The following is a 26861-nucleotide window of genomic DNA, read 5'->3' on the forward strand; positions in this document are numbered from 1 at the left end:
GCCTATTTTCCCCAGCAGCAGCCTTTTTGTCCAACCTGAGGACAATTCCGAGGCCAAAGCGAATCCAGAGCTCCTCATGGGGCTGGGTGACACCTCTGTGGTGGCTGCTCTGGTGCCGGATCTCCCCCTGCCCATTCCCCCTTCTCCCTTCGCCTCCACCCCCTGAACATGAGCCCCAGGGCCTACCACCATAAACTTTCTGCTCACTAGTCTCCACCTCAGTCTGTTTCCTGGGGGGACCAACCCACCACAGGGCAGGAAGAAAGGGTGATGCATGGTATCAGGCGTGTCCGGCACAGGTCCTTCCCTCCTGCTCCGAGTCCTGCTTTCTTCACATCCCACATCCGGACTTCTGGCCTCCTGGAGAATTGCTTACCTGACACTCAGTGTCTCCAAAGAAAACAAGATGAGTTTTGCAGAAAGGTAAGTCCAGATCTAGTATTCCCTAGCTGAGTCTTAGTTTCTTTATCTGTAAAATGGGCCTCCACCGGGGCCACTCCACTTCCTGTGTCTTCCCCCAACCCCCCGCCCCGCCATTTCCCTCCACAGCCCCCACTTCCACCATCTCTTAGCTGGTCTTTCCGAGGCACCCTGCACACTTCACCCAGACCACTCGTGGCGAGGCATGCAGCTGGCCATGGGTTCATACTGGGTTGACATTTGACTGAGGAAAATCAGAGAAACAGCTACTTTCACAATTAGCCATTTCATGAAAAATGAGAATTCATGAAACTGAGATCATGCTTGCTGTTTGGAGCACTTTACCAGGCTGGGCTTTCAGAAGCCCCATTTTAATTAAATAATGCCCTTCCCCTCCTCACTTCCCCCACCCTTACCCAAAGTCAAACCTCCAGAAGTCTCCACCACCAAAGAGTCTAGATTTGTAAGCCTAATGCGGGATCCTGTGATCTGTCAGCACCTCGTCCCCCAGCACACGGTACCAGGAACCCAGGCCCCCCACACCCTAGACCTCCCCACCTCTGCGCCTTTGCCTGGACTGACGGTGCCCACAGAGGCCCTGCTCCTATCACAGCTTTTAGACAAAGCTGCGATTCTGAGAACCCCCAGGTCAAAAGCATTTTGCCTGTACACTGATGATGACGTTTGTCATTAGCTGCCTTGGGTTAAGGCTTAACTAGGTTAACTAGCTATAATGCTTCTTTAGTTAAAGAGTTACCCGTCCTCCTGACTTGGTATGTTATCAAGTGCCTCTCCTACTTCTCCAAACTTAGCCCCAGCACGTACCATTCTACAAATGTGTCAGTGGAGGAGAGAGTTAATTTATCGGCTTTGCTTTGGGGAAATGCACAAAAGGGATTTGTGTCACCTGTTTGTTTCTGCCCCCAGATGAACATCTGAAGAATGTAGGCCTAAGCGGGGAACCTCATACAGTGATCACACAGAAAAGCCCCAAGTCTCCACCCTTTCCTGGAGTGGAGGTGGGGGCGAGTGGGCTTAGGAGGTCCCATAGCACAGCCCTCAGGGATATTCGCCAGGTATTGGCTGTCCAGGGGAGAAGCTGGGACTCAAGGACTCCCACGTACTGTCTTCACAGACACTTGTGGCCAAGTCAGTCTCTGGGTGCCATGGAAACTGCTACTGGGAGCAGAGAGGAAAAGCAACAGCCAGGCCACCCACAGTAAGCCCATTGTCCTCTGAGCCAGCCCCTCCCTGAGAGGCTCCTTATCAGGCCCTCCAGCTCCCAGCTCCCTAACCACCAGACACACCAGCTTTCCTCTTGCTGGCCCAGCCTGGGGAACCAAGGGAAGTCTCATCTGCCTCAGGACACACCACCCATCCTGTCCGCCCCAGTCCTGGTGATCTCGAAGGCAGCCCAGCAGGAAGGCCTGAGAGCTCATTTCTTAGCTCCCTAAGGGGGGAGCAGAGGATACCGAACAGAGAGAAGGCCTGTAGGCAGTCTGTTCACAGGAGCACTGCAGGCTCTCTCTGGAAGCCCAAAAGGAGAAAATCTGTTGTATGGTTGGGCGGCTTGTGCCCTGAGTGTGCCATCGGTTGTGCCTCCCGGCCAAGAGGACAAGGCCAGGTTCTGGGAAATGGCTCTGGAACCAGCCTTAGGGCCCAAGAAGAAACCCATCTGGGCCACCCAGATGCTGGTTCTGCTCTAAGCCCTACCCATTCCTTTGTCCTTCTCCAAGTCCTGGAAGCTTCCCTGGAAGCCCAGGACTCTCCAGTACCCCTCCTCCTGCCACCTCCCTCACACAGGCTCCTGGAGACAAGGCCTAAATGGCACAAATCTGCCACCAAGCAATATGGCAGCCAGAGAGGGACAGAAGGGGCTGGTGACTCTGAGCTGGGGTCCTTCCCTCTCCCCATCTCCGTTTACCATTTTAGCCAGCAGGAGCCAAGGCTGGGGCAGGGTAGGGCTGCCCAGAGCCCAGGAGCCTGCCTCTCCACCACATGAGCTGCCTGGCCCTGCTTTGAGTCCAGACTTGATAGTCACAGGTCAGGAGTCCAACAGATGCCCCGGAGCAGCAAACTTCACAGGGATTGGAAGCCCCCAACTCACCCGAAAGCCAAGTGGGGATGTCAACAACTAGAAGGGCTTATGATTACAGCACTGCCTCCCACCAGCGGTCCCCCGGGTGTCCCCAGAGCACCCCCTGCCCAGACACCAGTATGGCCAAACCTGCAGCTCCTCGGGCTCTTGGAGGGGGCGCTGGTCTGGATGGCAGCTGAGAGGAGCCTGGGCTTTGGACCCAGAGCTTGGGAGGAGGCTCCAATCCCAGTTGGGTGACTTGGGGCAAGGCATGTAAACGCCCTTAGCCTCAGCCTCGCCACCTATGAAAAGAGCAATAGAAATTTCTATACACCTTATCGGGGTGTTGTAAGGGCTTGACTAGAGAGTAAGTAGGAAGCGTTTAGTGGAGCACACAGAGAGTGCTGGGTAAACAGATCACACTGTGTGAGCGTGTCGCCATTATTATCTATATGACAACCTTTTACCCCTAGAATTCTGGCAGGGAGTAAAGGAGCCATAGGAGGCAAAGGGAGAGCAGTGCTCTCTGAAGCAGAAGCCGCCCCCCCGCCCCCCGCCGTCCCCAGAGAGACCCAGAGGCCTCAGAAGGGCAGAACTGCAGGCAGCATGTACCCCCAGTGAGGGGCCGCCCTAACATTCCTGCTGGGACTTAACAAGGGGTGGCCGGTTAGTTCCTGGAATGTCCAAGAAAAACAAACTGGTTATTCTGAGTGAAATTGCAGCCTGGCTAAGGCGGGCTGGGTCTGCTTTAAATTAAACACAGCATTTCTGAGATTCTTTTCATCTCCTGGCCACTGTGGGTTAGTGGAGACATTACCTCACCTCACCTTCCTGCTCTGAGGTGAGGAAGCTGACAGGGTGTGAGCCTGCGGATGAGATGAGATCCGGGTGGTGGGGGCGGGGGTGGTTGCTGAGAGCCTCATCCCGGGTTCCCAGAGGGGTGCGAGGTAAGCAGGCCTGGGGTGCCGGATACTTGGGGATGTGTGGGGGGCAGTGTATGAGGGGGTACTCCAATGCGCAGTCAACCCTGTCCTTGGTATTTATGTAAGGAATTCCAGCATTTGCAAATACATTGCTTTCCTAGGAGTTCTTGAAACAAACAAACAAAAAACTTAGCAGTAGTCTGGCAAGTCCAGGGTTGGTCCCTTACTCGACCCTTCGAACATTTAAGTACAGGAAGTCATTGCCATGACTTACGGCTCCTCAGCAGAACCCCAACAAGTTTTGCTTTTGCTGGCCCGCTGAGACAGTGAGGCCCGCTTCCCCACAGGGGGGCCTTGGTCAAGGGTGGAGTTCCCTTCTGGTTTCAGAAATTGCTTCTGGCCAGCTTTGCCAGCTTGTAGAGTCCTAGAAAATTCCAAAGTGTGGAGTCAGGCTGACCCAAGTGTGATTCCCAACTCCCTCAGTGAAGATGATTTAATCTTACTGGGACCTTCAATAGTCTCATCTTTAAAACGGAGGTCGTTATGTGGAGGAATGAAATGAAGTGTGTTCAAGGTGCTTTTGTTTCAAATAAAGTATACCCAAAGTTCTTTGATTGTAAGAAACTGAAACCTCCCGGGGAACCTGGGGGCCTCAATCGGTTGAGTGTCTGTTTTGGGCTCAAGTCATGATCCCAGTGTCTTGGGACCAAGTTTTGCACTGGGCTCCCTGTTCTGTGGGAAGTCTGTTCCTCCCTCTGTCTCTGCCTGCTGCTCCCCCTGCTTGTGCTCACACGCTCTGTCAAAAAAATAAAATCCTTTTTTTAAAAACTTGAAACTTCCTCAAGCTGTCTTATGTAAAGGGGAAATTGTGTGCAATCAAGGGACTTTCACAAATACAGGCCACAAGGCCTCTTCAGAGAACAGGAACCGGACCCCGAAAGGGGCTTTGCAGTCTCTCTGCTCCTGCTCTGCCTGCCTGGGGTGCCTGCTTCCCTCTGGGTCTGGATGCCAGTCTTCTGTCCCTGAGGACGTCCTTTCACTTTTCCTTCTACTCGAAGCCTCTCCTTAGCTTGACAGCGTTTCCTCATGCTAGGTCCCCAGTTAGTGCTCAGTAAATGATGGCCGGATTCTAGTATGTTCCTTTGTCCTGTGTATCGGTACCGTTCGGGATATTCTGTTTGTCCCTCCAGATCTGCTCCTCTTTCTTGTCCGCCTTGCCCCATCTCCAGAGGCTGAGCTGGATAAACTGTCCTTGGAGGTTCCTCACCTTCCAGCGCTGGTGGATGTCAGTCCACAGTGGACACCAGCAGGAAACAGGAGCACAGGAGGGAAAGAGCCGCAGGGCGAGCATTGATCTAGGGCCTGTGGGGGATGGGAGGGGCAGTGGCAGGGCTGGTTCCGGTATGGGAGGCCACACGACCCCCGCTTCAGCTGCAGTCCTCGCTGGGTTCTTGAACCACGTCCTCTCCTTGTCTCTTCAAGTTCACGGCGCTGATGGCTCTTGCTCCATCCTCCCCTCATCGTTATCAATCTTCCATTCATTATATTCTCTCCCCTCACAGACCCGTCAGGGAAACACTGAGTTGCCATCTCTCTCCTGCTGGGACTCATGATACAATCAGACTGCGGGGGAAGACAGCTTTGTCTCCCTGCCCCACCTCCCCCTCTGGCTCCTGCAGAAAGCAGACAAAGAGAAGATGTCCAGAACGGAGAAGATAACCGGAATTCTGCTCGAAGTAAAAGGGAATACATGTGCAATAAGAAGAAATACTCCCATTGTAAGAAACTCTCCGTTTTCCTGGGAGAACGTGACCCCCATAAAAGAGTCAGAAATTTGCTACCAATTCAGTAACGGCCTCTGACTTTCCTAGGACGCAGATGCCTAGAGCCGAGCATCATACAGGTTATGAACAGAGGAGATTTTTGTATTGTCAACTTCTCTGCATTTTTCACTCCCAAGTTCATTGGATTGTTCACCAGAATCTGTCTTTTTCATTCCTTTTCCAGTTTGGCCTCTGTGCATCTCCCTTTGGGCTTTGACCATGAGGTCTTAGCCCCTGACAGACATGTCTGGCTCTCTCGTCTAGGCTGTTCCACAGCTCACTGACAAAGGTCCCGAAGGCATTCCCTGGAAGAGGGCATTTTATACTAAGACCTGAAGAATGGGACACTGCACTGGCCAAAACTGGAGGTCAGGAAGAGGTGGGGACTCCAGGCCCAGGAAAGCTAGTGTGGCCGAAGGAGGGCCGACGGTGGGGACTTCAGTATGAATGAGCTCAGAGGGAGAGAGGCGTAGAGCTCAGATCATGCAGGGAGCCCACTGTAGATCGCACCTAACAGGCAGAAACAGAGGTACAAAGATTCCATGTTACTGTGCAAGAAACACTCACCAACATTGCTGGCGGAGAGAAGCCTCATTGAGAGTGAACCCCTTGGATTCTTCTCATGGAACCAGCGCTGGTCACAGGATGAGTTTGACTGTAGACTGGCCCCATCCAAGGGTACTTCAGAGGACACGGGGCCCTTAGCAGGGAGGCCACTTCCCTGAGAACGCAGGAAGTATCAGGGATGTCCTCGCCTCTCTGTGACTCCACTCCCAGGGCTCAGCGACTTTCTTGCCTAGACCGGTAGGACCTCCAGGAAGACGGTGAGGAAATCGAAAGGCCAGTGGCCTCCCAGTGGTTCTCCTGGGAAGGCCTTCCAGGGTCCTGGGAAAGGACCACAAGTTCTATCCAACCTTGGGAAACTCAGGGGGATGCGGCCTGTTTGAATGCTGGCCCTTTTTCCCAGCAGGCGCAATGTGAGACGGTGTCCATGGCTGAGGGGACAGGACCCCAAGTGAACCAGCTGCAGGAAGTCTTTGCTCTCTTCTCAAGGCTGCAAGCTCAAAGCAGTTGACTCTGCTGTCCCGTGTGGCCCAAATACCCCTCCCTCTCTGGTCTCCTTCCCTGTGGCCCCCGCTCCCGTCCCCTGCTGTAGGCAAATAGGAGGATGCATGGGCCGAAGCCCACCCCGCAGTCCGAGGCCTGCTCGCCTGCCCCCCAGCCCCACCAGACAGGGTCATCACCGCCGGCCCACCCAACACACAGCTGGCCCTAAGGGTCCTGCCACCGCCACAGGCCACAAGCCCCTCGGGAGCAGGAGCACACCTCACAGGGTGAGGCGTGGGGCTGGCTGCACATTAGGGCCCAGTGGGGGCAGAGGCCACAGCAGGCCCAGAGCAGAAGCAGGGCCAGGATGGACCGTCATCTACAGCAGTCTACAAGGGGCCCAGCCACAGGCCACACGGCCAGGCTGGCAGAGGCAGCAAGGCCGAGCATGGAGACAGGGGCGACTGGCAGGGGAAGAAACAGGCCCAGGCATATCCATTCAGACGCACACTCCCATTTTCCTGAGCTGAGTTTTAACAGGAGCAGTTCGGACTCGAGTATAGTTCCCTTTTAACCAGGGCGCCGCTTCCCACAGTGCACACACACCCCTGCTGGCTCTCCATCTTCCTGCTCCCAGCACCAGTCACCCGGAGCCCCCCTTCCCCACCTCCCATCAGAAGCCAGGCCAGGCTCTCCGTTGCTCCCGGGCCTAGAGGCCACAGAACCAATTTACTTTTCAAAGCAACAACAGCCAAAGGGCAGGGGTAGCAGGACAGTGGGAAGGGCCAAAGTCTCAGTGGCTCGAGGGGACAGTGTCAGAAGAGCCACCTGGGACTCTGACAGACCAGAGTCCAGGCATCTGTGTAGAGTCCCTAAGACAAACGCAGCATTTCCAGCCCAGGGTGAGGGGAGAGAAGGGTGAAGTCCTTCAAGATCTCCAGCCACCCGCCCTACCGCACAGCCTCTGGGAAGCTCCAGGGAACTCGTCCCTCTGAAATGGACTTTGAGACACCATTACTCATTTGTTGATTCGGTCCTGAAAATGTGTCAAGGGGCTGGTATGTGTCAGGGATTGTACTGGGGCCAAGCGAGAGGCTGGCCACGATAAGCAACATAAAACAGGGGAAGAAAGGATCTGTCTGATACGGGAGCCACCCCAATCCGTCCTCTCTAACTTCAAGGCAGACACACTAATCAAGCATAGTGCTTGCTGTCACGGAGTCTGGGGAAGACCCGAGAATTCTTATCAACACACTTGTCCAGGCAGCCATTCCTACTGGAATGAAATGGACCAAACCTTTGGTTTGGTGGGTTTGGTCCACACCCCTCCCAAGCCCTCAGATTCATAGATTAAAGCCCTAATCTCCAGATGTGGCTGTATGTGGAGATAGGGCCTCTAAGGAAGTAATTATGGTTAAATGCAATCATAAGGTTGGGATGCTGACAAACAGGACTGGAGAGCTGGCGCTCTCTCTCTCTCTCTCTCTCTCTCTCGGGCACGCACGTCATGTAAGCTTGTCGCAAGGGGGTCGCTACCTCCCAACCAGGAAAAGAAGCCTCAGAGTGAAACCTACCTTGCCGGCGTCTTGACCTCGGACTTCCAGCCTCCAGAACTTGAGAAACAAACTGATGTTTAAACTATCCAGTCTGTAGTATTATGTGATGGTGGTCCAAACAGGCTGTGGCCTTGAGTCAATATGAAGGATACAGTTTGTCAGCCCTGGGGCAAAGGCAGGGAGGTGTTCACAGGTATAGCTTGCATCAGAAACAGGGAGCCCCATGGTAGGCCCAGGGTCCATGGTATTTAGAGAGGGGAGTAGACAGAGGTGGGATTGGAGGGTATCACATACAGAGGTGTAGGCCAAGTCAGGGCCTCGGGACTTAGCCTAAACAGCACAGGAGAATGACCTTCAGATTTGCATTTAGAAAGATCGATCTGACAGCTACATTCAGGCTTGTGTGGGGCAGGTGGGATGGGGAGGTGGGAGATCCGTAGGAGGGTTCCCCATAGATCAATCCTGGGGTGCATATGGGCCATTTGAGGGGAGTGGCCTGGCTGCAGACAAGAGGAAGAGGTGAGATGACTCCCCCATTTCTGGCCTGGATGGTGGTCTGGATGGATGGTCCTCGCTTTGACAGGAATGTGACCTCCTATAGGGAGAGCCTGGACAGACCTCAGGTTGCAAGCAGAGCAGAAGTCCCTGAACCTCACTTCAGCCCACATTCTATTGGTCAGGGCTAAGCACTGGCCAGCCCAGATTCAATGTGGCTAGGGACTCCTAGAGGATGTGAATATAGGGAAGTGTGAATCATTGGGGCTTTGCCATAATCCACCACCACATCCAAGTAATAGGCAGGAAGCAGGAAGAGCAAGGCCCCAAGCCAGATTCACTTGCCACTTGGGCCTCTCACCTTTGACAAATTCCTCTGCAGCCTGGGGACTTCCTCTGAGCCAGAGATAGGGCTGGGTCATGTGCTCATCCTCAGCTGCAAGGAATTCTGGGAACCTGAATATTTTAACCTGAGCACACTGCAATCTCTTTTAAAACTTGGATTTTTAGTAAGGAAGAAGGGAAGAATGGCTCTTGAGGAGTCATGAAGGGTGACTAGCAGAGTGTTCTGTAGAAACCTTGGAGGGGTGAGGAGGAAATAATGGGCACCGAGCACCTTTGTGGCAGGGAAACCACACACAGCCCTTTATGCAGATGCTCTCAGAAGGAAATGGAAGATCTGGTTTTGTAGGTCAGGGGTGAGGCCTGAATGTGCATCTCCCACAAGTGCCCCAGAGATGCTGAGACTGCAGAAGGAAAACCACATTTTGAGTAGCCCAGAACCGGGGTACACTGAGGAAACAAGTAACCTCAGAATCTCAGAGGGTTAAATGACAAAGGCTGGTCTCTTACTCAAGCTACGTGTTCGCTGCATGCTGCTGGAGCTCTGCTGTGCTGGTGACCAGGCCAGAGGGAAAGAAGTTGTGACAAATCACCAACTGGCTCTTACAGGCATTCAGCTTGAATGGCCATGACCAATGTCAACGTCAGGTGGGGAAGAGAAGCTGTTTCAGAGAATGATACTGCAGATTACCACAGGCTTCACTGAGGAGGTAGAATTTGACCTAATTAAAGCCCCGAGGGAGGAATCTTCTATAGAGAAGGTGGGGAGAACTTTCCAGGTGGAGGAAACGCCGTAAGTCACTACCATTGAAGGAACACCGGTTAGGTGCCAGAAGCTTCCAGATTGTTTCCTACTCAGCCCCCACAAGAACCTGAGATATTTTTAGCCCTTTTTATGAGCAAGGAGACTGAGGGTCTGACATCAGCTGAGCTGCTTGCTGAAGTTACAGGGCCAGAAAGTAGGAGGCTAAAAAAGCAAACCCAATGTCCCGGGCTTTCTCTCCCAGGCCACAGGGGACAAATGGAGGCATGTGTTTGTGTAGCATGTTTGCAGGATGGTCTGTATGCTACCATTCCCCTGGAAATGGTCCCAACATCTAGAGGATGGGTGTTGTTTTTCAAGGAGGAAGGATCATGAACAGATTGCAATTTTTATTATGGTAGAATACACAGAACATGAGACTTACCATTTTAACTGTTTGTAAGTCTACAGTTTCCGTGGCATTAAGCACATTCACATTGTTGGACAACCATTGCCACCATCCATCTCCAGAACTTTTTCATCTTGCGAAACTGAAATTGCCCCCTTGGACACTAACTCCGCCCAGCCCTTGGAAGCCACCATTCTACTTTCTGTTTCTATGAATCTGACGATTCTAGGAAATTGTCCTTGCGTGTCCACTTACCTCAGGGCAATGTTTCAGTGTTCGTCCATGTGCTAGTAGTATTGACTACTAGCTAGTAGTTATTCCTTTATATAGCTGAGTAATATCCTATTGCATGTATATACCCCGCTTTTATCCACTCACCCACGGATGGATGTTCGGGTATTGTGACAAACGCTGCTATGCCCATGGGTATGCAAATACCTCTTCCGGTCCTTGCTTTGAGTTCTGTGTATGTCTCCAGAAGTGAACAGCTGGATCCAAAGGAATTTTTGACAGAAAGGACTATGGGTCAGAGGTACCGGCCAGCCTTGTTGGGGTCCAGAGAAAATGCTGCACACCAGCACATAGGGAGATGCCAACCCCCACCAGGCAACCCCAGCCCCCTCAATGCGCCCCCCACAAAATGTCCTAGTTGGGGCCTGTTGTGAGGGGACAGGGAGCCCCACCTCCACACCATGCAGGTGCAGGAAGTCTCTCTGCCTTGTTATTTAACTGTCCTGTAGGCGCAGAGATCTTGCCCCCAGAGTCTAGAAGCTTTGGAGGGAGAACAGCCATTAACCCCTCTGAGTCTCCCTTTCCCTCATCTATCAAACTGAGGCCGTGGTATTCGCCTGCCTACCTCGCAGACTGATGGGAGGTTCCGGTGAACACACGCATTGAGGGACGTGGAGTTGCTGCTGCCTGTGGTCTGCCTGCCACGCCTGCCCAGGCCGCCCTCCAGGCTCCCCTCTTGCTGGGTCAAACAGGGGCACTGTAGGGGTGATGTCTGGGAAGGCAGAAGGGCCTCTGGGGCCACTTCAATAAGGCCAGAAGAGCCCTAGGGCTGAGATAGCTAAAAGGAGGACAGCAGAGGTAAAACCACTCCCTGGCGACGGTTCTAGGGCAGTGGTTCGCAAACTGGAGCAGGACGGAGAAGCCTCAGGGCGTGCATTTGAGACACAGAGGCCGGCCCACCCGCAAATTTTTGATTCAGGAAGTCTAGGGACCTGAGAATCTGCATCTCTTCTAGTTCTTGGGCATGCTGATACTGCTGGTCTGGGACCTAGCTTTGAGAGCCACCACTCTAGAAAATGGAGGAGAAAGAGCACTCATTTCGAGGACCACGGACACATGATTCCCTCCAGCCCTCTTACCCCTCCCTCCCACTCTCCCTCCCTTTCTGGTTTCCTTCCTTCCTGGTCCCACATTTAATATTAAAGTGCAGCATCCGGACTAGGCTGACCAGATGGCCGCTGGCTGCCGAGGGCCCCAGGCCTGTAGTATGACCGGACGTGGTGGAGTCAGAGTGAGTCAGATAGCCGGCAGAGGGAAAATACCGTGTTCCAAGAGAGGGGCCAGGGCGGCCTTCCAGGCCCTGTAAGAGCGCAGGGCACTGTGCAAAGCTGGGATAGCCTTCCCCTGGGGTCGGGTGTTCCCTGGGCAGCAGGATGCCGGGTGAGGAGCTGGTCGGTGGGACGGGCTGAGTGAGTCCCCAAGGCGCTCACTCAGGCCAGGCCTTCAGAGATAGGGACGGAAAGCAGGCCAGGAAGCACAGTGAGTAGGGGCAGAAGTGCTGTGGGCACTGGAAGCAGCCAGCCCTCGGCCCTTAAGATGGCCAAGCTATCAAATTTCCCCTTTGAATGCTCCCACATCCGTTGTCCAACCAGTAACCCATGGTGAACCCTGCAATCCACCTTCCCCTGGGCTCGTCCACCAGACTTTTGTGGACCTTCTCTCTTCTCCCTGACCCAGGAGGGCCCCCGTTGTTCTTCTCCAGAAGATGGCTAAACTACCTGATGAATGGAATCGAAGACGTGTCACCCTCTGCCATCAGAACCGGGTGAAAATGACGGGAGGTGCCCCGTGCAAAGGCACAGCTCCAAGAGGGACACCAGCCCTGGGCGTCTGCACTGGAGTTGGATCTGACTCTGGGGCACTGCTTTCACATTCTCTAGATCGATTGCTTTAACCATGGAATTGGGCCAGTGGGACGCGCACAGCAGGATGGAGGGAGTCACGTAAGATGACATCACAGAGGTCCCTTGTAACTGGTACCAGTCTCCTCTGCAGTGAAGAGTCAGCCTGGACGTTCTGAGAGTCCACGTGGTAAGGCGCAGACTTACCACATCTCAAGATCCTGGGATCGGTCAGGCCCTCACCACATCTTAGACTCTTTAAGATTTACCTCTGCGTTTCTTTGGGCCATTGAGTGGGGTTCTTAGTTCTTTAAGGTGGCTTCTGGTCGTTGATTTGTTCCAGTTTCGGTTCTTGTGAGCGGCCAGCTCCCCAGCTAGGCTCGCCTCCCCCAGCAGTTCCATCTAGACCTCCAGGAGGCACAGTTGAGAAGCGCCCCATGGCCCGGGATGGCATCTGGTGTCCTCACATGGACCTGCCACGCTCCATGTAGGCAGCGTCTGATGTGAAAACTCCTTCCTCAGGGTCTGAGTGGGGGTGGGGGGCACAGAGTGAGGAGACTGGAACCCCAGACTCTGCGGCCACTCACCCAACTTCAAATCCTCATTCCTCTGCTTATTGGCTGTGTCCGTGGACAAGTTACCACGAAAGGAGCCAACGGCACTCTCGTGGGGCAGGCAGGGGTTTGGGGAATTAACAGACCTTTAGGAGTTGCCCGTTGCCTGCCCTCGGTGAGCCCCCGCTGAGGGTGGACAGAGCAGGAGCTCAGGGTTCTTTGTGCTCTGCTTCCGACCCTCGGTGACTTTCTGCTCTTACCATGGTCCCTCCAGCACGTGGAGACTATGGTCACAGGTGTAGTGTTCTTGATGGTTGCCCTTTTCATCTATGGACCTCAGAAGATGCTCCAGCTGTCCCAGCTAAAATCTAGGGGTGAACTTGGCCCCGTGTGGCCCGCAGTTAACCCCCTTAACCACAGTGTGGGTTCTGCACTAACCTCTTGGCCTGTATTATCTTATTCATTTAATTTGAGGGGGTATTTAATGACAAAGAGTTATCTATCTCTATAATAACTAAGAGTTCTTTAGAATAGACAGTGAAGGTCAATAAAAACAAACCAATTAAAAAAATGGGGAAAGGACACAAATAGACAATTCTTAGAAGTACAAATCAGGGGGTGCCTGGGTGGCTCAGGTCATGATCCCAGGATCCTGGGATCGAGCCCCTTCGGGCTCCCTGCTCAGTGGGAAGCCTGCTTCTCCCTTTCCAACTCCCCCTGCTTGTGTTCCCTCTCTTCCTGTGTCTCTCTCTGTCAAATAAATAAATAAAATCCTCTTTTTTTTTTTTTTTTAAATTGCAAATCAGGGGTGCCTGGGTGGCTCAGTGGGTTAAGCCGCTGCCTTTGGCTCAGGTCATGATCCCAGGGTCCTGGGATTAAGTCCCGAATCCGGTTCTGTGCTCAGCGGGGAGCCTGCTTCCCTCTCTCTCTCTCTCTCTGCCTGCCTCTCTGCCTACTTGTGATCTCTGTCTGTCAAATAAATAAATAAAATCTTTAAAAAAAAATAAAGTGCAAATCAGAATAACCAAAGGTAAAGCAGCTCAGAACTGTTAATAGAGAATTGCACGTTAAAGTAGCAATGAGATGCCATTGTTTACCTATTAGGATGAATAAGATTTAAACGATTTTACCTTTTGTAAAAGATACATTAACCCCTCCATACCTGTATTTGGGGCAGGGTTTGTCAACTTTGCTGTCACTGATATTTGGGTCCAGATAATTCTTGATTGCAGGGGCCTGTCCCATGTGTTGTAGGCTGTGTAGTAGGATCTCAGCCTCTATCCACTCAGTGACACTTGCATTCCTCCCACCCCCGTGCCAGTCTTGACAACCAAAGATGTATCCAGACATTATCAAATGTCCAGGGGGGCAAAACTGTCTCGGTTGAGACCTGCTTGGTATATAGATCAACACTTATAGCTGTATGTGATTTTACGAACATTTACTTAATTTTAATCAGTTTTGCAAATAAGGAAACTGAGGCACAGGGATGCCAAGTAAGCTCTTAGGGTCATGCTGTCAGTTTAGGACCCACGATGGGAGGAGGAGTCTGAATGCCGAGCTCAGCTTCGCACCAGAACTGCAGCCACACTGCTCAGCCACATTCTTGAGCTTTCCTGGTTGTCTCATGTTTCTAGGCAAGATCATGGGTGAGGGAGTTTTTATTGTGATCCTACCGAGGCTTGTGGTGTCTGATACTGTCACCTGTCACCCTCTACTGGGCGGCCAGTCCAGAAAGTAGCATCCGGTAGGGCCAGCCGACCTCCTGAGCAAGGCTGACGGCAACTTGCAAGGAAAGATCTAGGGCAAGCAGCACTGGGCTTGACCCACACAGTGGCCTCTCCTATATTCGGGGGAAGGTGGAGCAGCGGGGATGGGGTTGGGCCCAGCGGGGGTGGGGTTGGGCCCATGAGGAGGGGCAATGATGACCGCGCTCCTGATTCTTTCTCAGTGTCATGCCTTTCCGTGCTCTTCCCTTTCCTCCCTACTCTGTCCAAACCGCTGCTATAGCCATCTGGGGGGACCACGGTCTTACCCGGACTGGTGGGGTGTATGGGGGCTCATGTCACCTGGTGGGTTCCTCAACCTTTGGCCAGGTCACAGTGAGGCTGTGTCCAGCTGGCTTGTCTGTTGGGGCACTAGGCTGTGGGCTCTGTGAGGGCAGGGCCAGTGTGTTTCTTCCATCTTTGCGAGCTGGGTGCTGTGGGCATCAAGTTCCGGTGGGTGCAGGCTGGGGAAGGAGGGGCACAGTCAGGATACTTAGGTTGGCATGTACCTTCCGGGCTCCTGAGTCCAAAGCTCTTCGTTCCTAGAGGTGCTCAAGGGAAGTCACATGAACAGCCAAGGGAAGCTGAGGAGCTCAGCCCTGTTCCCTGTAACCAGGTTCTGACCTCTCCCTGGGCCTGTGGACAGACCCGAGCTGTAGGGGGTTCTGGGCCGCAGGGAGCTCCCTGATTACCGCGCACAGAATGGGGAGGCAGTGCTGCTTAGAGCTGGTGGGGGGGCGGGTAGTTCTCACAGAGGGGCTTCACTTTGGACGTGGCTTCTTCTCAGGGTGTTTCCTGTAGGAGATACTGGCAGGTCCAGTGTTCCCTCTGCCTGCCCCTGGGGACGCATTGCAGGCAGGAGCTTCTGCTGAACAGCAGCCTCCCCCACGTGCTGGGGGTGTGTGCCCAGCTGCAGGCCTCCTGTTTGTGCCTGGAAGCTCCACCTTTCTCTGCTAAGCCCCAGGCAGAGCAGATTGGGAAGAGCTTTGATTTTCACTCAATCGTTGCAGACATCTATCACCCATGGCCCTGTAACAACTTGGTCACACACGCGCACAAACTCTCCTACTTTCTGAGGGCAAGATCTTACTGGGAAAACTGGGTCCCAGTGACTCACTCCTTGCAAAATCATCCTGGAGACAGAAAACGAGTGATCTGCACAATTTAGGGCTTATTCTAAGTCAGTTGTCCTCGATCTGCTGCACGTTAGACTTTTTTTTTTTTTTTTTAAGATTTTATTTATTTATTTGGCAGAGAGAGAGCACAAGCAGGCAAGAGACAGGCAGAGTGGGGGAAGCAGGTTCCCTGCTGAGCAGAGAGCCCAATGCGGGGCTCGATCCCAGGACCCTGAGATCATGACCTGAGATCATGACCCTGATCATAACCTGCTGAGCCACCCAGGCGCCCCACATTAGACTCTTCTGGAGATCTTCTATCACCTTCTGTAGCAGGCCACACCCCAGATTCGTTAAATCAGAATCTCTGGGACAGTGCCCTGGGATCATTTTTGTTTGTTTGTTTTTTAATTTTATTTTTTCAGTGTTCCAAGATTTATGCACCACACCCAGTGCTCTATGCAATATGTGCTCTCTTTAATACCCATCACCAGGCTCTCCCAACCCCTCACCCCCGTCCACTCCAAAACCCTCAGTTTTTTCTCAGAGTCCACAGTCTTTCATGGTTCATCTCCCCCTCCGACTTCCCCCAATTCACTTCTCTCCATCTCCCCATGTCCTCCGTGTCATTCCTTATGCTCCATAAGTAAGTGAAACCATATGGTAACTGACTCTCTCTGCTTGACTTATCTCACTCAGCATAATCTCTTCCAATCCTGTCCATGTTGATACAAAAGTTGGGTATTCATCCTTTCTGTTGGAGGCATAATACTCCCTTGTATATATGCATCATATCTTCATCCATTCATCTGTTGAAGGGCATCTAGACTTTTTCGCAGTTTGGTGACTGTCGCCATTGCTGCTACGAACATTGGGGTACAGATGGCCCTTCTGTTCACCACGTCTGTATCTTTCTGGTAATTACCCAGTAATGCAATTAATTGCAGGGTCATAGAGTAGCTCTATTTTTAATTTCTTAAGGAATCTCCACACTGTTTTCCAAAATGGCTGTACCAACTTGCATTCCCACCAACAGTGTGAGAGGGTTCCCCGTTCTCCACATCCTCTCCAACACATGTTTACTGTCTCGTTAATTTTGGCCATTCTAATTGGTATAAGATGGTATCTCAATGTGGTTTTGATTTGAATCTTCCTGATGGCTAATGATGATGAACATTTTTTCATGTGTCTGTTAGCCATTTATATATCTTCTTGGAGAAGTGTCTGTTCATGTCTTCTGCCCATTTTTTGACATGATTATCTTTTTTCAGCATTGAGTTTGAGGAGTTCTTTATAGATCTTGGATATCAGCCCTTTCTGTAGTGTCAGTTGCGAATATCTTCTCCCTTTCTGTGGGTTGCCTCTTCATTTTGTTGACTGTTTCCTTTGCTGTGCATAAGCTTTTGATCTTGATGAAGTCCATTTTCACTTTTGTTTCCTTTGCCTTTGGAGACATGTCTTGAAAGAAGTTATTGTGACCGATGTCTAAGAGGTTACTGCCTATATTCTCCTCTAGGATTTTGATAGGTTCCTGCCTCATGTTGAGGTCTTTTATCGATTTCAAGTTTATCTTTGTGTATGGTGTAAGAGAATAGTCAAGTTTCATTCTTCTATACATAGCTGTCCAATTTTCCCAGCACCATTTATTGAAAAGACTATCTTTTATCCACTGTATATTTTTAAATGCTTTGTCAAAGATTAGTTGACCACAGCGTTGCAGGTCCATACCTGGACTCTCTGTTCTGTTCCACTGGTCTATGTGTCTGTTTTTGTGCCAGTACCAGGCTGTCTTGGTGATCACATCTTTGTAGTAAAGCTTGAAACCAGGCAACGTGATGCCCCCAGTTTTGTTTTTCCTTTTCAACATTTCCTTAGCAATTCGGGGTCTCTTCTGGTTACATACAAATTTTGGGATTGTTTGTTCCAGCACTTTGAAAAACGCCAGTGGAATTTTGATCAGGATAGCATTGAAAGTATAGACTGCTCTAGGCAGTATAGACATTTTAACAATGTTTATTCTTTTGATCCATGAGCATGGGCTTTTCCATCTTTTTTGTGTCTTCTTCAATTTCTTTCATGAATGTTCTGTAGTTTTTTGAGTACAGATCCTTTCAGATCCTTTACCTCTTTGGTTAGGTTTTGGAATGAGTTTTTTAAAAAGGTTTCCAGGGGCCTGGGTGGCTCGGTTGGTTGGGTGACTGCCTTTGACTCGGGTCATGATCCCAGGGTTCCAGGATTGAGTCCCACGTCAGGCTCCCTGCTCAAAGGGGAGTCTGCTTCTCCCTCTGACTCTCCCCCTTCTCATGCATGCTCTTGTCTCTCTCTTTCTCTAAAATAAATACAATCTTTAAAACAAAAACAAAAACATAAAAATAAAAAGGTTTCCAGGTGGACCCAATGCATAGAATTGAAAACCTCTATTTTAAGTGTATGTTGGCAAAAAGGGGGGCTTGATAGTGTAGGAATTAAACCATTTTTGACTGTAGCTACTTTGGTGGTTGCAATTGAAGAGTCCTGTGTAAACAACGCAGGAGAGAGAAAATGGCAGAAGGGCTGGGAGACCCATGGGGGACCAGCAATCCCATCAGCTGAACTGCACGGCCTTGAGCACAGGCAGTGACTGCCCTCCCCACCCTGCAGTCCCCGGCCACCCTGCTCAGAAGTCTGTAGGACTGTCATGCCACCAGTCTTTTAGAACCAGTCTTGCCTATTTCGGGAGCATTTTCTAGACTCCTACAGTCCCCCATTCAATCATCAACTCAAAGGTTTAAGATTGGCAAGCAACAGAGAGATGCTTCTTAAGTGGTTCCTAAGCCTGCATAGGTAGAGACCCCCCAAGCACCCAGCATCTGATTAAGACACGATCTAAGTGAATCACTACATCTGCCATATAGCACAAAAGAGAAAAGGAAAAGTATTGGCAAGGGGATGGAGAAATCGGAACCCTTGTGTGCTGTTGGTGGGAATGTAAAATGGTACAGATGCTGTAGGAAATAGCACAGCAGCTTCTCAAAACATGAAAAATAGAACTGCCACTGCCAATGATCCAACAATTCCACTTCTGGGTCTAAACCCCAAGGAACCGGAAGCAGGGTCTCCAAAGGATCTGTCCATCCATGTTCACGGCAGCATTGTTCACAAGAGCCAAAAGGCAGAAGCAACCCAAGTGTCCATTGACAGATGGGTGGAATGCCCATTGACACAGTGGAATGTTATTCAGCCTTAAACAGGAAGGAAATTCTGACACACACAATACTGCGGAACATCGACATTATGTCAAGTAAAATAAGCCAATCACAAAAGAGCAAATACTCTTTCCACTTAACAGAGGTAGGAGTCAAATGTGGAGACAGCAGAAGGAATGGGGGGCTGCCAGGGGCAAGTGGTCACCAGAGGAATGGGGGAGTTGGTGTTTGATGGGGACACAGATTCAGTTTTGTAAGATGAAGGGCTCTGTGGATGGATGATGGTCCAGGTTACATAATAACCTAACTCCTTAATGCCACTGAATTACAGACTTAAGAATAGTTAAGAGAGTGCATTTTATGTCATTTCACCAAAATTAAGACAAAATCACGCACAGCCTAGAGAAGTGGGAAGGGCACACAGTAAGAAGCCAACTTTTCACAGAAGTGGTTTATCAGAGTTGTGGACTGCAAGAGCCTTGGCAGGGCCAAGGAGGAATCTGCTTAGGTTTTGTACATCTATTTGGGACTGAGGACAATGGAGAGACAGGAAAGTTAACTGGACAAAGCGCTTCACCCTCCACCCCCCCCCCCCAGTGTTCTTCCTGGTTCAGATAGAAAATGTCAAAGGTTCACAAAGGAGGGTTCTTGCAGGAATGCCAGTAGTTTCTTATGAGAACCCAAAAGAGAAAGATTAAAAAGAAGCAAAGTTATAAAGCAAGCAAGTAGGGAGGACACTGACACACGAAGGGGTGACATGGGGAAGACACCCAAGAACAGTGGCTGGGCCTGGCACCACAGGGCTCTGAAGAAACTTGCAGCCACCATGAAGTCTGTGAACCCCACCCGACAGTCACTCCCTGTTCTACTTTGATTAAAAAATTATTATGCACCTTGATCTACCCTCTTCATCAGATTTGGCTTGGACCTACTTGTGGTGCTTTCCAAAGCATTTACAGTGCACAGCATATTCTAAAGAACATGCCATCTGAAACAGCCCAGAGTCCCCAAGGACGCTCAGACAGAGAGACCCAGTGAGGAGAGCATGTGATGGCAGAAGGGGAGCCCGCAGAATCCTGGCCTGCCGTGACCAGCAAGCTCTGCAATGCCTGCTTACAAAGCAAGGATATCCTGGGGCAGAAACACATGGAAAACAGAGGTGCCGGGAAACGCACGGATGGATCGGGTAGGGCAGGGGGTCATCGCCTCACCTCCCAACACAGGTCAAGAATCTACTTCAGTGTGCAGTGTCCACACCGTTTCTGCTCCAGCCTTGCTCCTTCCCCTTCGTACCTGCCACATCTGAATGCGGCCGAGCCAAGAAACTTACCCACTTATGCCGAGCCGTGGGGGCCAAGCAACCATGTGCTCCTTTGTCCGGCGGTCTATCTTATGATCTCCTGAGGAACCCTCTCCCACAATTCTAGTGGGAGTGGAAGCTACAGAGCCATAAATTGGCCCACTACCCCAAGCACACACAGCTTAACCTGTGGCATGGGATTCCCCTGTGACCCTTCTTTCTGGGCCCCTCAGAAGCTGTGCCTACTCCTTTGTACCCAAGCCCTAGTCAGCTGTTGCTGCTGCTTTCCCCAGCGTGGACACAGGAGGCCTCGTGTGGACCGGTCATGTGTCTGGAGGGAGCAGCGTGGTCATTCTCCCCAAGCAAGGCCTCCCTTCCCACCCAACACACACGGGGGACCTTGCCACTGGCTTCTACTCTCCTGGCCACGGGGGCAGAAGCTGACTCAGGAAAGGGGATGAAGCAGGGGCTGGTGGGGGTCATAGGCGGAGGCTGCAGGGGTGAGCTCTCCCCCACCACATCCTCTGACAGGAACAGAAGGGACCAAAGACACGGCTGTACTGAGAAATCACAGTCCTGGGCTCTCAGATGAGAAATGGAGAAACCACAAACCAAGGGAAAAAAAACAAAAACTGAAGTCTTTTTAGTTTCTTTTTTCCCCTCCCAATAGCTAGTTCCAGTGATGTTTATTACTCAGCCTGAGTGGGAATAACATTAGACAAAAATAGAAATGGCCTCTGGTTTTACAAAGCGTTTGTACAAGTCCTCTGATTTTCTGTTCATGCCAGGGTCCCCTGCTGTGGCGCCAGAGGTCAAGGGAGGCTGGACGGCCCAGACGCTGCAGGGCCTGCAGACAGGGTTGCGGCCACAATGTCGACAGCAGAGCTGCGGAAGATAAGCCAGGCAATTTGTTCAACAGCCCGACTGGCGACTTAGGGCTCCACACGTGGGGCTTAGCTGCTGGGGTCCTGCACCAGGCACAGAAGTTGGGTGGGTTGAGGCACGGGCTGGGCCTGGGCAAAGAGTCCTGGGCAGAGACTCTGTGGGAACTCTGACCCCAGGAATTGGCATAGCTGGAAGAGGCCGTGGGGCCACAGCTCCAGGTTCCTTCCCAGCAGCCCACAGCAACAGGACATCACCTCCCTGCTTCTGTGCCCCACAGAGAAAGGGCTGGCCACCTGAGAGGAACTCGGGATTCGGTGAATCTTGCTCATATCCCAAGACAGGGAAGGCCAAGGAACGCTGCCACTGTCTAGTTGAAGCTGGTCCAGTCCAGAGGCCAGCTGCTTTCACAGATGCCCAGCGTCGCTGCTGCGCCCTGCACAGCCACTCTGAACCACCTTGGATTCTGCTTTCCCAGGCCTCTCAGGGGACGGGCAGGCCGGGCCCTCCCCCACGTCCTCCTGGCTGTCCTCCAGGCCGGACAGATGGTACGTGGCAGCCACTATCTCAGGGGCTGCTTGAGCTCAAACAGGCCTGTCCCGCCCTTGACGACTTTCCCGACGACCAGGCAGGCAGAAGGGGACCTCAGCTCATCGTGCGATCCTGGGAGACACAAGAGCTCTTGTTAGGTGGTTGACGGAGAACTTGGGGTAGGTAAGGAGACAGACGGGGCATCTCGGAGGCCAGCAGGAGGCCCTGAGTCCTGGAGGCCGATGAGGTTACATGAGGTAGCACTGCTTTGCAGAGAGGAAGGCCCTTCTCCCTTTCCTTCAAAAGGGCAGAGGTAGCTTTCCCATCTACCGCCCACCCTCCCCAGCTGCTTCCCAGTGAGATTCCAAGATCTCACTTGTGTGAAAGGCATGTAGAACAGGGACAGAGCAGACTTAGGAGAGGGAAAGCCCAGGGCACCTGTCCATGCACTGACCCATCAAGGTGGCCTGCTTCAGGAACTGGAAGCTGGTTTCAAACGTCATCTGCTGCAGAGGGGAGGAGTTTGAACGGATCCCAAAGCGATTCAATGGCTTGTAAACGCCCTCGAAGCACATATAGTCGGCGACCAGGGAAAGATGGCGGGGATCAATGGCAATGCCTGTCACATTGGCAACAACAGCGGAAGGATTATGCAATGACAGGGGAACAGTTGGGACAGCGTCACCTGACACGAGCCAGCGCACGGGCTCAGAGGTCAGACCCCCTTGGCTCCACTTCCAGGTCAGTCATCTACTATTCAGTCGGCTACTTAGCCCCCAACCTCAGTGGGGCAGTCCACCCTCATCCCTGGCCACTATCGGTGCAGCCCACTCTCCGCCTTTAACCACTAGCCCAGGACACAGACTCCAGACTTGCAGGACACGGAGAACATAACACCATTGTTTCACTTGGGAGTCCAAACCTTGAAGGCAGGCTGGGACCACATCATCAGGCAAGAGCTTCCTCAGAGGCCAGATGAGAGGTTGAGGGGATGGCAGTGGTAGGGGGAAGCCCTCAGTGATGGGACCGAAACCCGTTCTCCCAGGTCACGGTCAGGGTCACTCACAGGTCACATGCTCACTGCACCTACATTTTGGCTCCCTACAGAGCTGGCCCGCTACACTGGGACCTTCTTAGCACTCCCCGTGGCCCCTCTCACCATACACAGCAAACACGTCCCTGATCTCCTTCTCGATCACCCGCAGTGCAGCCTCAATGCCATAGGTGCTGGCCATCGCGTGGATGTCATTGGAATAGAGGCGGCGCAAGTCCAGAACCTAGATAAGAAGGTGGGGCTGAGTGGGAGGGCCTGGCCTTCTGCTCCCTTCCATTGGCATGACCCACCCTGACCAAGCTCACTCCTTGTCTGGTAGTGAACCACGGCTGACGACGAGATGATCGAGTGGTGGCCCGGGATTAGTGAAGGGGGACAGTGCAGGCAGAGCTATGGGTGGCCAGGCCCTAAGATTTGTCTCGCTGTCACCACCACAGCCCAGAGATAACTTGGTACCTGCTTCAGGTCAATAGGAAGAAAGATATTTCCTTGTTTATATGATAGATAGATGTGTTTCCTAGGGTTTAGACTTCTTTTGATATATGAGGGAAGTTCTCCAGCAGACACTGAAATCCCTCTCCAGGGCACGAGGGGCAGCAGTGAGGCAGCAACGTGGGGGAAAGCCGGGCTTTGTCAGGAGGCTTGAGGCTCCAGCTAAGCTATGCTGGGGGCCCCGAGGGGGCCCAAAACATGGCAGGTGATCCTGGACCTGGTGGAGACCTTAGTCTTGTTTAAACAAACCCCACGATCACAATAGAGTTCACCCTGCTGGGGGCTGACTCCCAGGAGGCACAAGCCCACCCTGCCCGTCTCAGGGGCAGCAGGGGCCTTTGCAAGGCAGCTGTTGTGGGAGCAGTGTTCCAGGAAGGAAGAGCTTTGTCAGCTGGGTGCAGACCTGGGAGAGTGGGCTACAGGGGTCCCAGCACCTCAGTATTCTCTGGGGAAACTCTTGTGCCCAGGGGTTGAGAGCATCTCAAAAGGTTCTGAGAGACACAGTGAAGTGGGAGAATAAAGCAGCAACAGCAGGTGGGACAAAACTTACTGGGCGGCTGGTCTGGGCCACCTCTGCTCCTAGGGCCTTCTTTGCCAGATGAAAGGAGCAGCTCCCAGCCGATCACTCAGCAACTATTTCTAACAAGTTGACTTTGGGGAAGTTTTAATTTCAAGGAAAAAAAATGTATAGCCACAGTGGTTTGAGAAACCTTAGGTTAGATAACGTTAAACAGGTTTCTATACTACAAGTCCCAACGAGGCTCATGCACACGGTGGATCCCAAGAAGAAGGCCTGGGGATGGTGGCTGGGGCCTCACCCCCCAGTGGCCAGGCTCTGAGAGAGCGTGCGGACCTCGTTCTCAGCGAGCAGACCATATGGAGAGGGGACACATACCTCCGAGTACTTGAACAGCTCCGGCAGATTGATTCCTTCTGTGTTTAACACAAGCTCTTTCTCGTTCTTCTTGTTGGTGGTTTCATTCAGGAGACACCTTGTGATGCCCTTGGTGGCGTAGACAACGGCATTCTGGGCCAGGGACATGACCAGGGAGCTCATGTCAAAGTTAATCTTCATCAGAGGGAGCTTCACTGTCACCTGCAAGAGGTGGGCGGTTTGTGTCAGGGGAGGGGGCCAGCCTTAGCCCCGGGAAGGAGGCAGAGGTCCCCCAACTGGTTCCCCAGTCACCAGAAGCTGACACCTTCAAAGCCTGTTCAGCCAACACCTTGGGGAGGCTGGGTCAGCACACGCCAACACTGGGTGGCAAACGGACCATGCAGTGTAGCCATCTGCAGTCACCCACACAAAGGTCACACCTTCACAACTGCTGCTGAAAATCGTTATCTGCTCAACAGCACCCTCGAGAGCCTTTTGATCACCACCACAAAGCATCACAACTGTCTGGTATGGGGAACCTGCTCAGCGACTTTTATCCACCTTGCCATTTGCAAACCACTGGACTGGATCAAAGCGGAGAACAAAAACATCAGTGCGTGTGTGGCTGTGCAGGCGTCCTGACCAGCCAGCCTTTCAGAGAGCCCAGAGACCGCTTCCAGAGTGGTCGGCTTCCAGAGACCGTGGGTGTGAGGAGCTAGCGCACTCCTGCCGGCCTCCACAGCTCTGTACACTAACTGGTAGTGCTGAAGACGGAAGGATGGCAGGTGTTTACAAGTACCCACGGGGCCTGGCCCACCGGACTCACATATACACACTGTCCTAGAAGACTGAGAGAACCGGCCCATAGGGGATTTCGGTCAAAGGTGGAGGGACAGGGATGTGGGGTCCCCACCTGACCCCCGGTGGGCTTGGGGAGGAGCTGGGCAGCAGGTCCCTCGTCGGGGCTCTGCCAGGGTCGCGCGCGGCACTGACCTGGCACCACAGGCTCTCCTCGGTGTCGTACTCGTAGTCCTCTATGAACGAGTGGGCCTCACGCACGGCCCGCACCCGGCGCTCCACAGCCTCGGCTCCCTGGGGCTCCCTGCGGTGGGCGGATTTCCGGGGCCGGCTGAGGGGGGCGGAAGCAGGCGAGTCCTCCTCGGGGCCTGAGCCCACCTCTTCATCCTGCTCCTGGGCCTCGTGAGCACCGTTCGCAGAGTTGTGCCCTTCCTCCCGCACGTCCTCATCATCATTATCCTCCTCGACCTCTTCTTCCTCGCTCTCATAATCGACCTGGCAGGGCACAGGGCACAGTCTGTGTCACAGGGTCCCGCATCTGTCCAGACTTTGCCTGTGGAACAAGCACCCCTGCAGAGGCCTTATTTGGCCACACCCATGTCTCTACTCCACGGGCCTAGGCTGCCTTCTCCTCTGTCCTGTCCCTCCCCTGCCAATGTTGGGGAGGGACAGTCCCAACTCCCAGCACCTTCCACCCTCCTCGAGCTCGATCTCTCGCCTGTCAATTTCCTCAGCCCCTCTAACCTGCCCTCGGTCCTAGGAGCAGTCATGAGGTGGGTTTTTCTTGTTTTGTTTTTAAAATTTATTTGTTTGAGAGAGAGAGAGAGAAAGAGAGAACAGTAAGTACAAACGCAAGCAGGCAGAGGAGCAGAGGGAGAGAGACCCCTGAGCCGAAACCAAGAGTCAGAAGCTTAACCAACTGAGCCACTCAGGCGCCCCCACAAGACTGGTTTTCGTATATTTTCATTAGAAAAACAAGAGGCAGCCTGACCTCACCTCCTTGCAAAAGCCTCTAGTCCCTGACTCTGATTAGATCCACAGTCAAAGGGCAGCCCTGGGATGGTCCTCGCCCAGCTCCTGTCCTGTGAACTTTATCTTCTTCGTGGAGACAGGTGCTGGGCAGGCCAGATTTGCTTCAAGGTTTGTAATGGGTTCCAGCGTGATAACAGAAGTGGGGCCTTACGTGGCAAGCGATTATCTGGCAGGTGTGACAGAGAAGGGATGTGCGCACAGCCCTTTCACCATGGCCAGTCCCCTCACCTCCTCTTCCTGCTTCTCCTTGCGTTTGGCATCAGAAGCATCGGCGTCTCCCTCGTCAGCTTCAGCATCCACAATGGGGCCCTCCTCTTCCTCATCGCCTTCCTGTTCTCCCTGGGGTTTGGGGACAAGGAGGGAAAAGATGGGCTCCAATACCCAGTGCCTGGTGAATCCGTCCACCTACCCATCCATCTTCTTTTCTGCTCACTCGCCCACCCAGCCACCCACCTGCCTGCATATCTCACCATCCATTCCCTTTACCCCCACCTGCCGCCCTCCCAACCACTCCTCTACCCACCCTTCCTCCTGGCCAACTCATCCACCCAGTCCCCTGCTCTGGGCCGGCCCTGTACTCCCTGCCTCCTTCTCTTTAAGCATCGTTTTCACATGTACTGCTTGCAAAATCCTGCATTTTAAAATAATGTCAGAAAAGTAACAAGGCTTTCTAAGTCATTACAAGAGTAAGTTATAAAATACTGTTCCAAATATTTTTGTTGCAAGTGGAGATGAAGATAGAGGACCGGCTTGGCGGACTGTCCAGTATTTTAAAAACCAGACATTTATACCTTCTGACCTTGGCTCCTTATTTCTCATAGTCTTCTGGTTGCCTTAAGGATAGACTGAGCAACACAACCAAAAGACAACTGACAAAATGGGAGAAGATATTTGCAAACGACATCTCAGATAAAGGACTAGTATCCAAAATCTATAAAGAGCTTATGAAACTCAACACCCAAAGAACAAATAATCCAATCAAGGATAGACTACGCAGCCTTTCAAAGACCATCCATGCCCCTCTGTGCTCTGATTCCCCAACTGGGAGACCTGCCGGGCCAGAGGCGGAGCATTCTCTCTGTTCTCAGCCAGTCCCTCATTGTAGGGGTGAGGAGAAAGGCCAGAGACAGGAGCTGACACGGCTGAGATCACAGAGCAAGGCGGGGGCAGCACTGAGTCTTCTCGGAGGGCCCCATCCCCACAAGCCAGGCTGACTGCAGTGGCACAGCCACTGCCATGTAGCGAAAGCTGCTGTGGGCTCAGGTGACGCTGGGGAACCTGCCCCACCCCGCCCCAGGGGCTCCTGGCAGAT

The 26861-nt window shown here is 52.5% G+C and overlaps 1 protein-coding gene across 1 annotated transcript in view; it reads right to left on the minus strand.

Moving 5' to 3' along the window:
- Positions 1–20914: 20914 nt before the first annotated feature.
- The window catches only part of POLR1A (RNA polymerase I subunit A), a 71144-nt gene continuing 65197 nt past the window's right edge, over positions 20915–26861 (minus strand). The window contains exons 29-34 of the mRNA XM_032352666.1: positions 25778–25888; positions 24713–25012; positions 23741–23941; positions 22459–22576; positions 21754–21918; positions 20915–21431 (exon numbers count right to left, since the gene is read on the minus strand). Of these exons, the coding sequence (XP_032208557.1) occupies positions 21331–21431; positions 21754–21918; positions 22459–22576; positions 23741–23941; positions 24713–25012; positions 25778–25888 (996 nt within the window). The 3' untranslated portion in view covers positions 20915–21330. The remainder of the gene's footprint in view (positions 21432–21753; positions 21919–22458; positions 22577–23740; positions 23942–24712; positions 25013–25777; positions 25889–26861) is intronic.

The sequence above is a fragment of the Mustela erminea genome, chromosome 7 (assembly GCF_009829155.1).
Source record: "Mustela erminea isolate mMusErm1 chromosome 7, mMusErm1.Pri, whole genome shotgun sequence".
NCBI classification, from domain to species: Eukaryota; Metazoa; Chordata; class Mammalia; order Carnivora; family Mustelidae; genus Mustela; species Mustela erminea.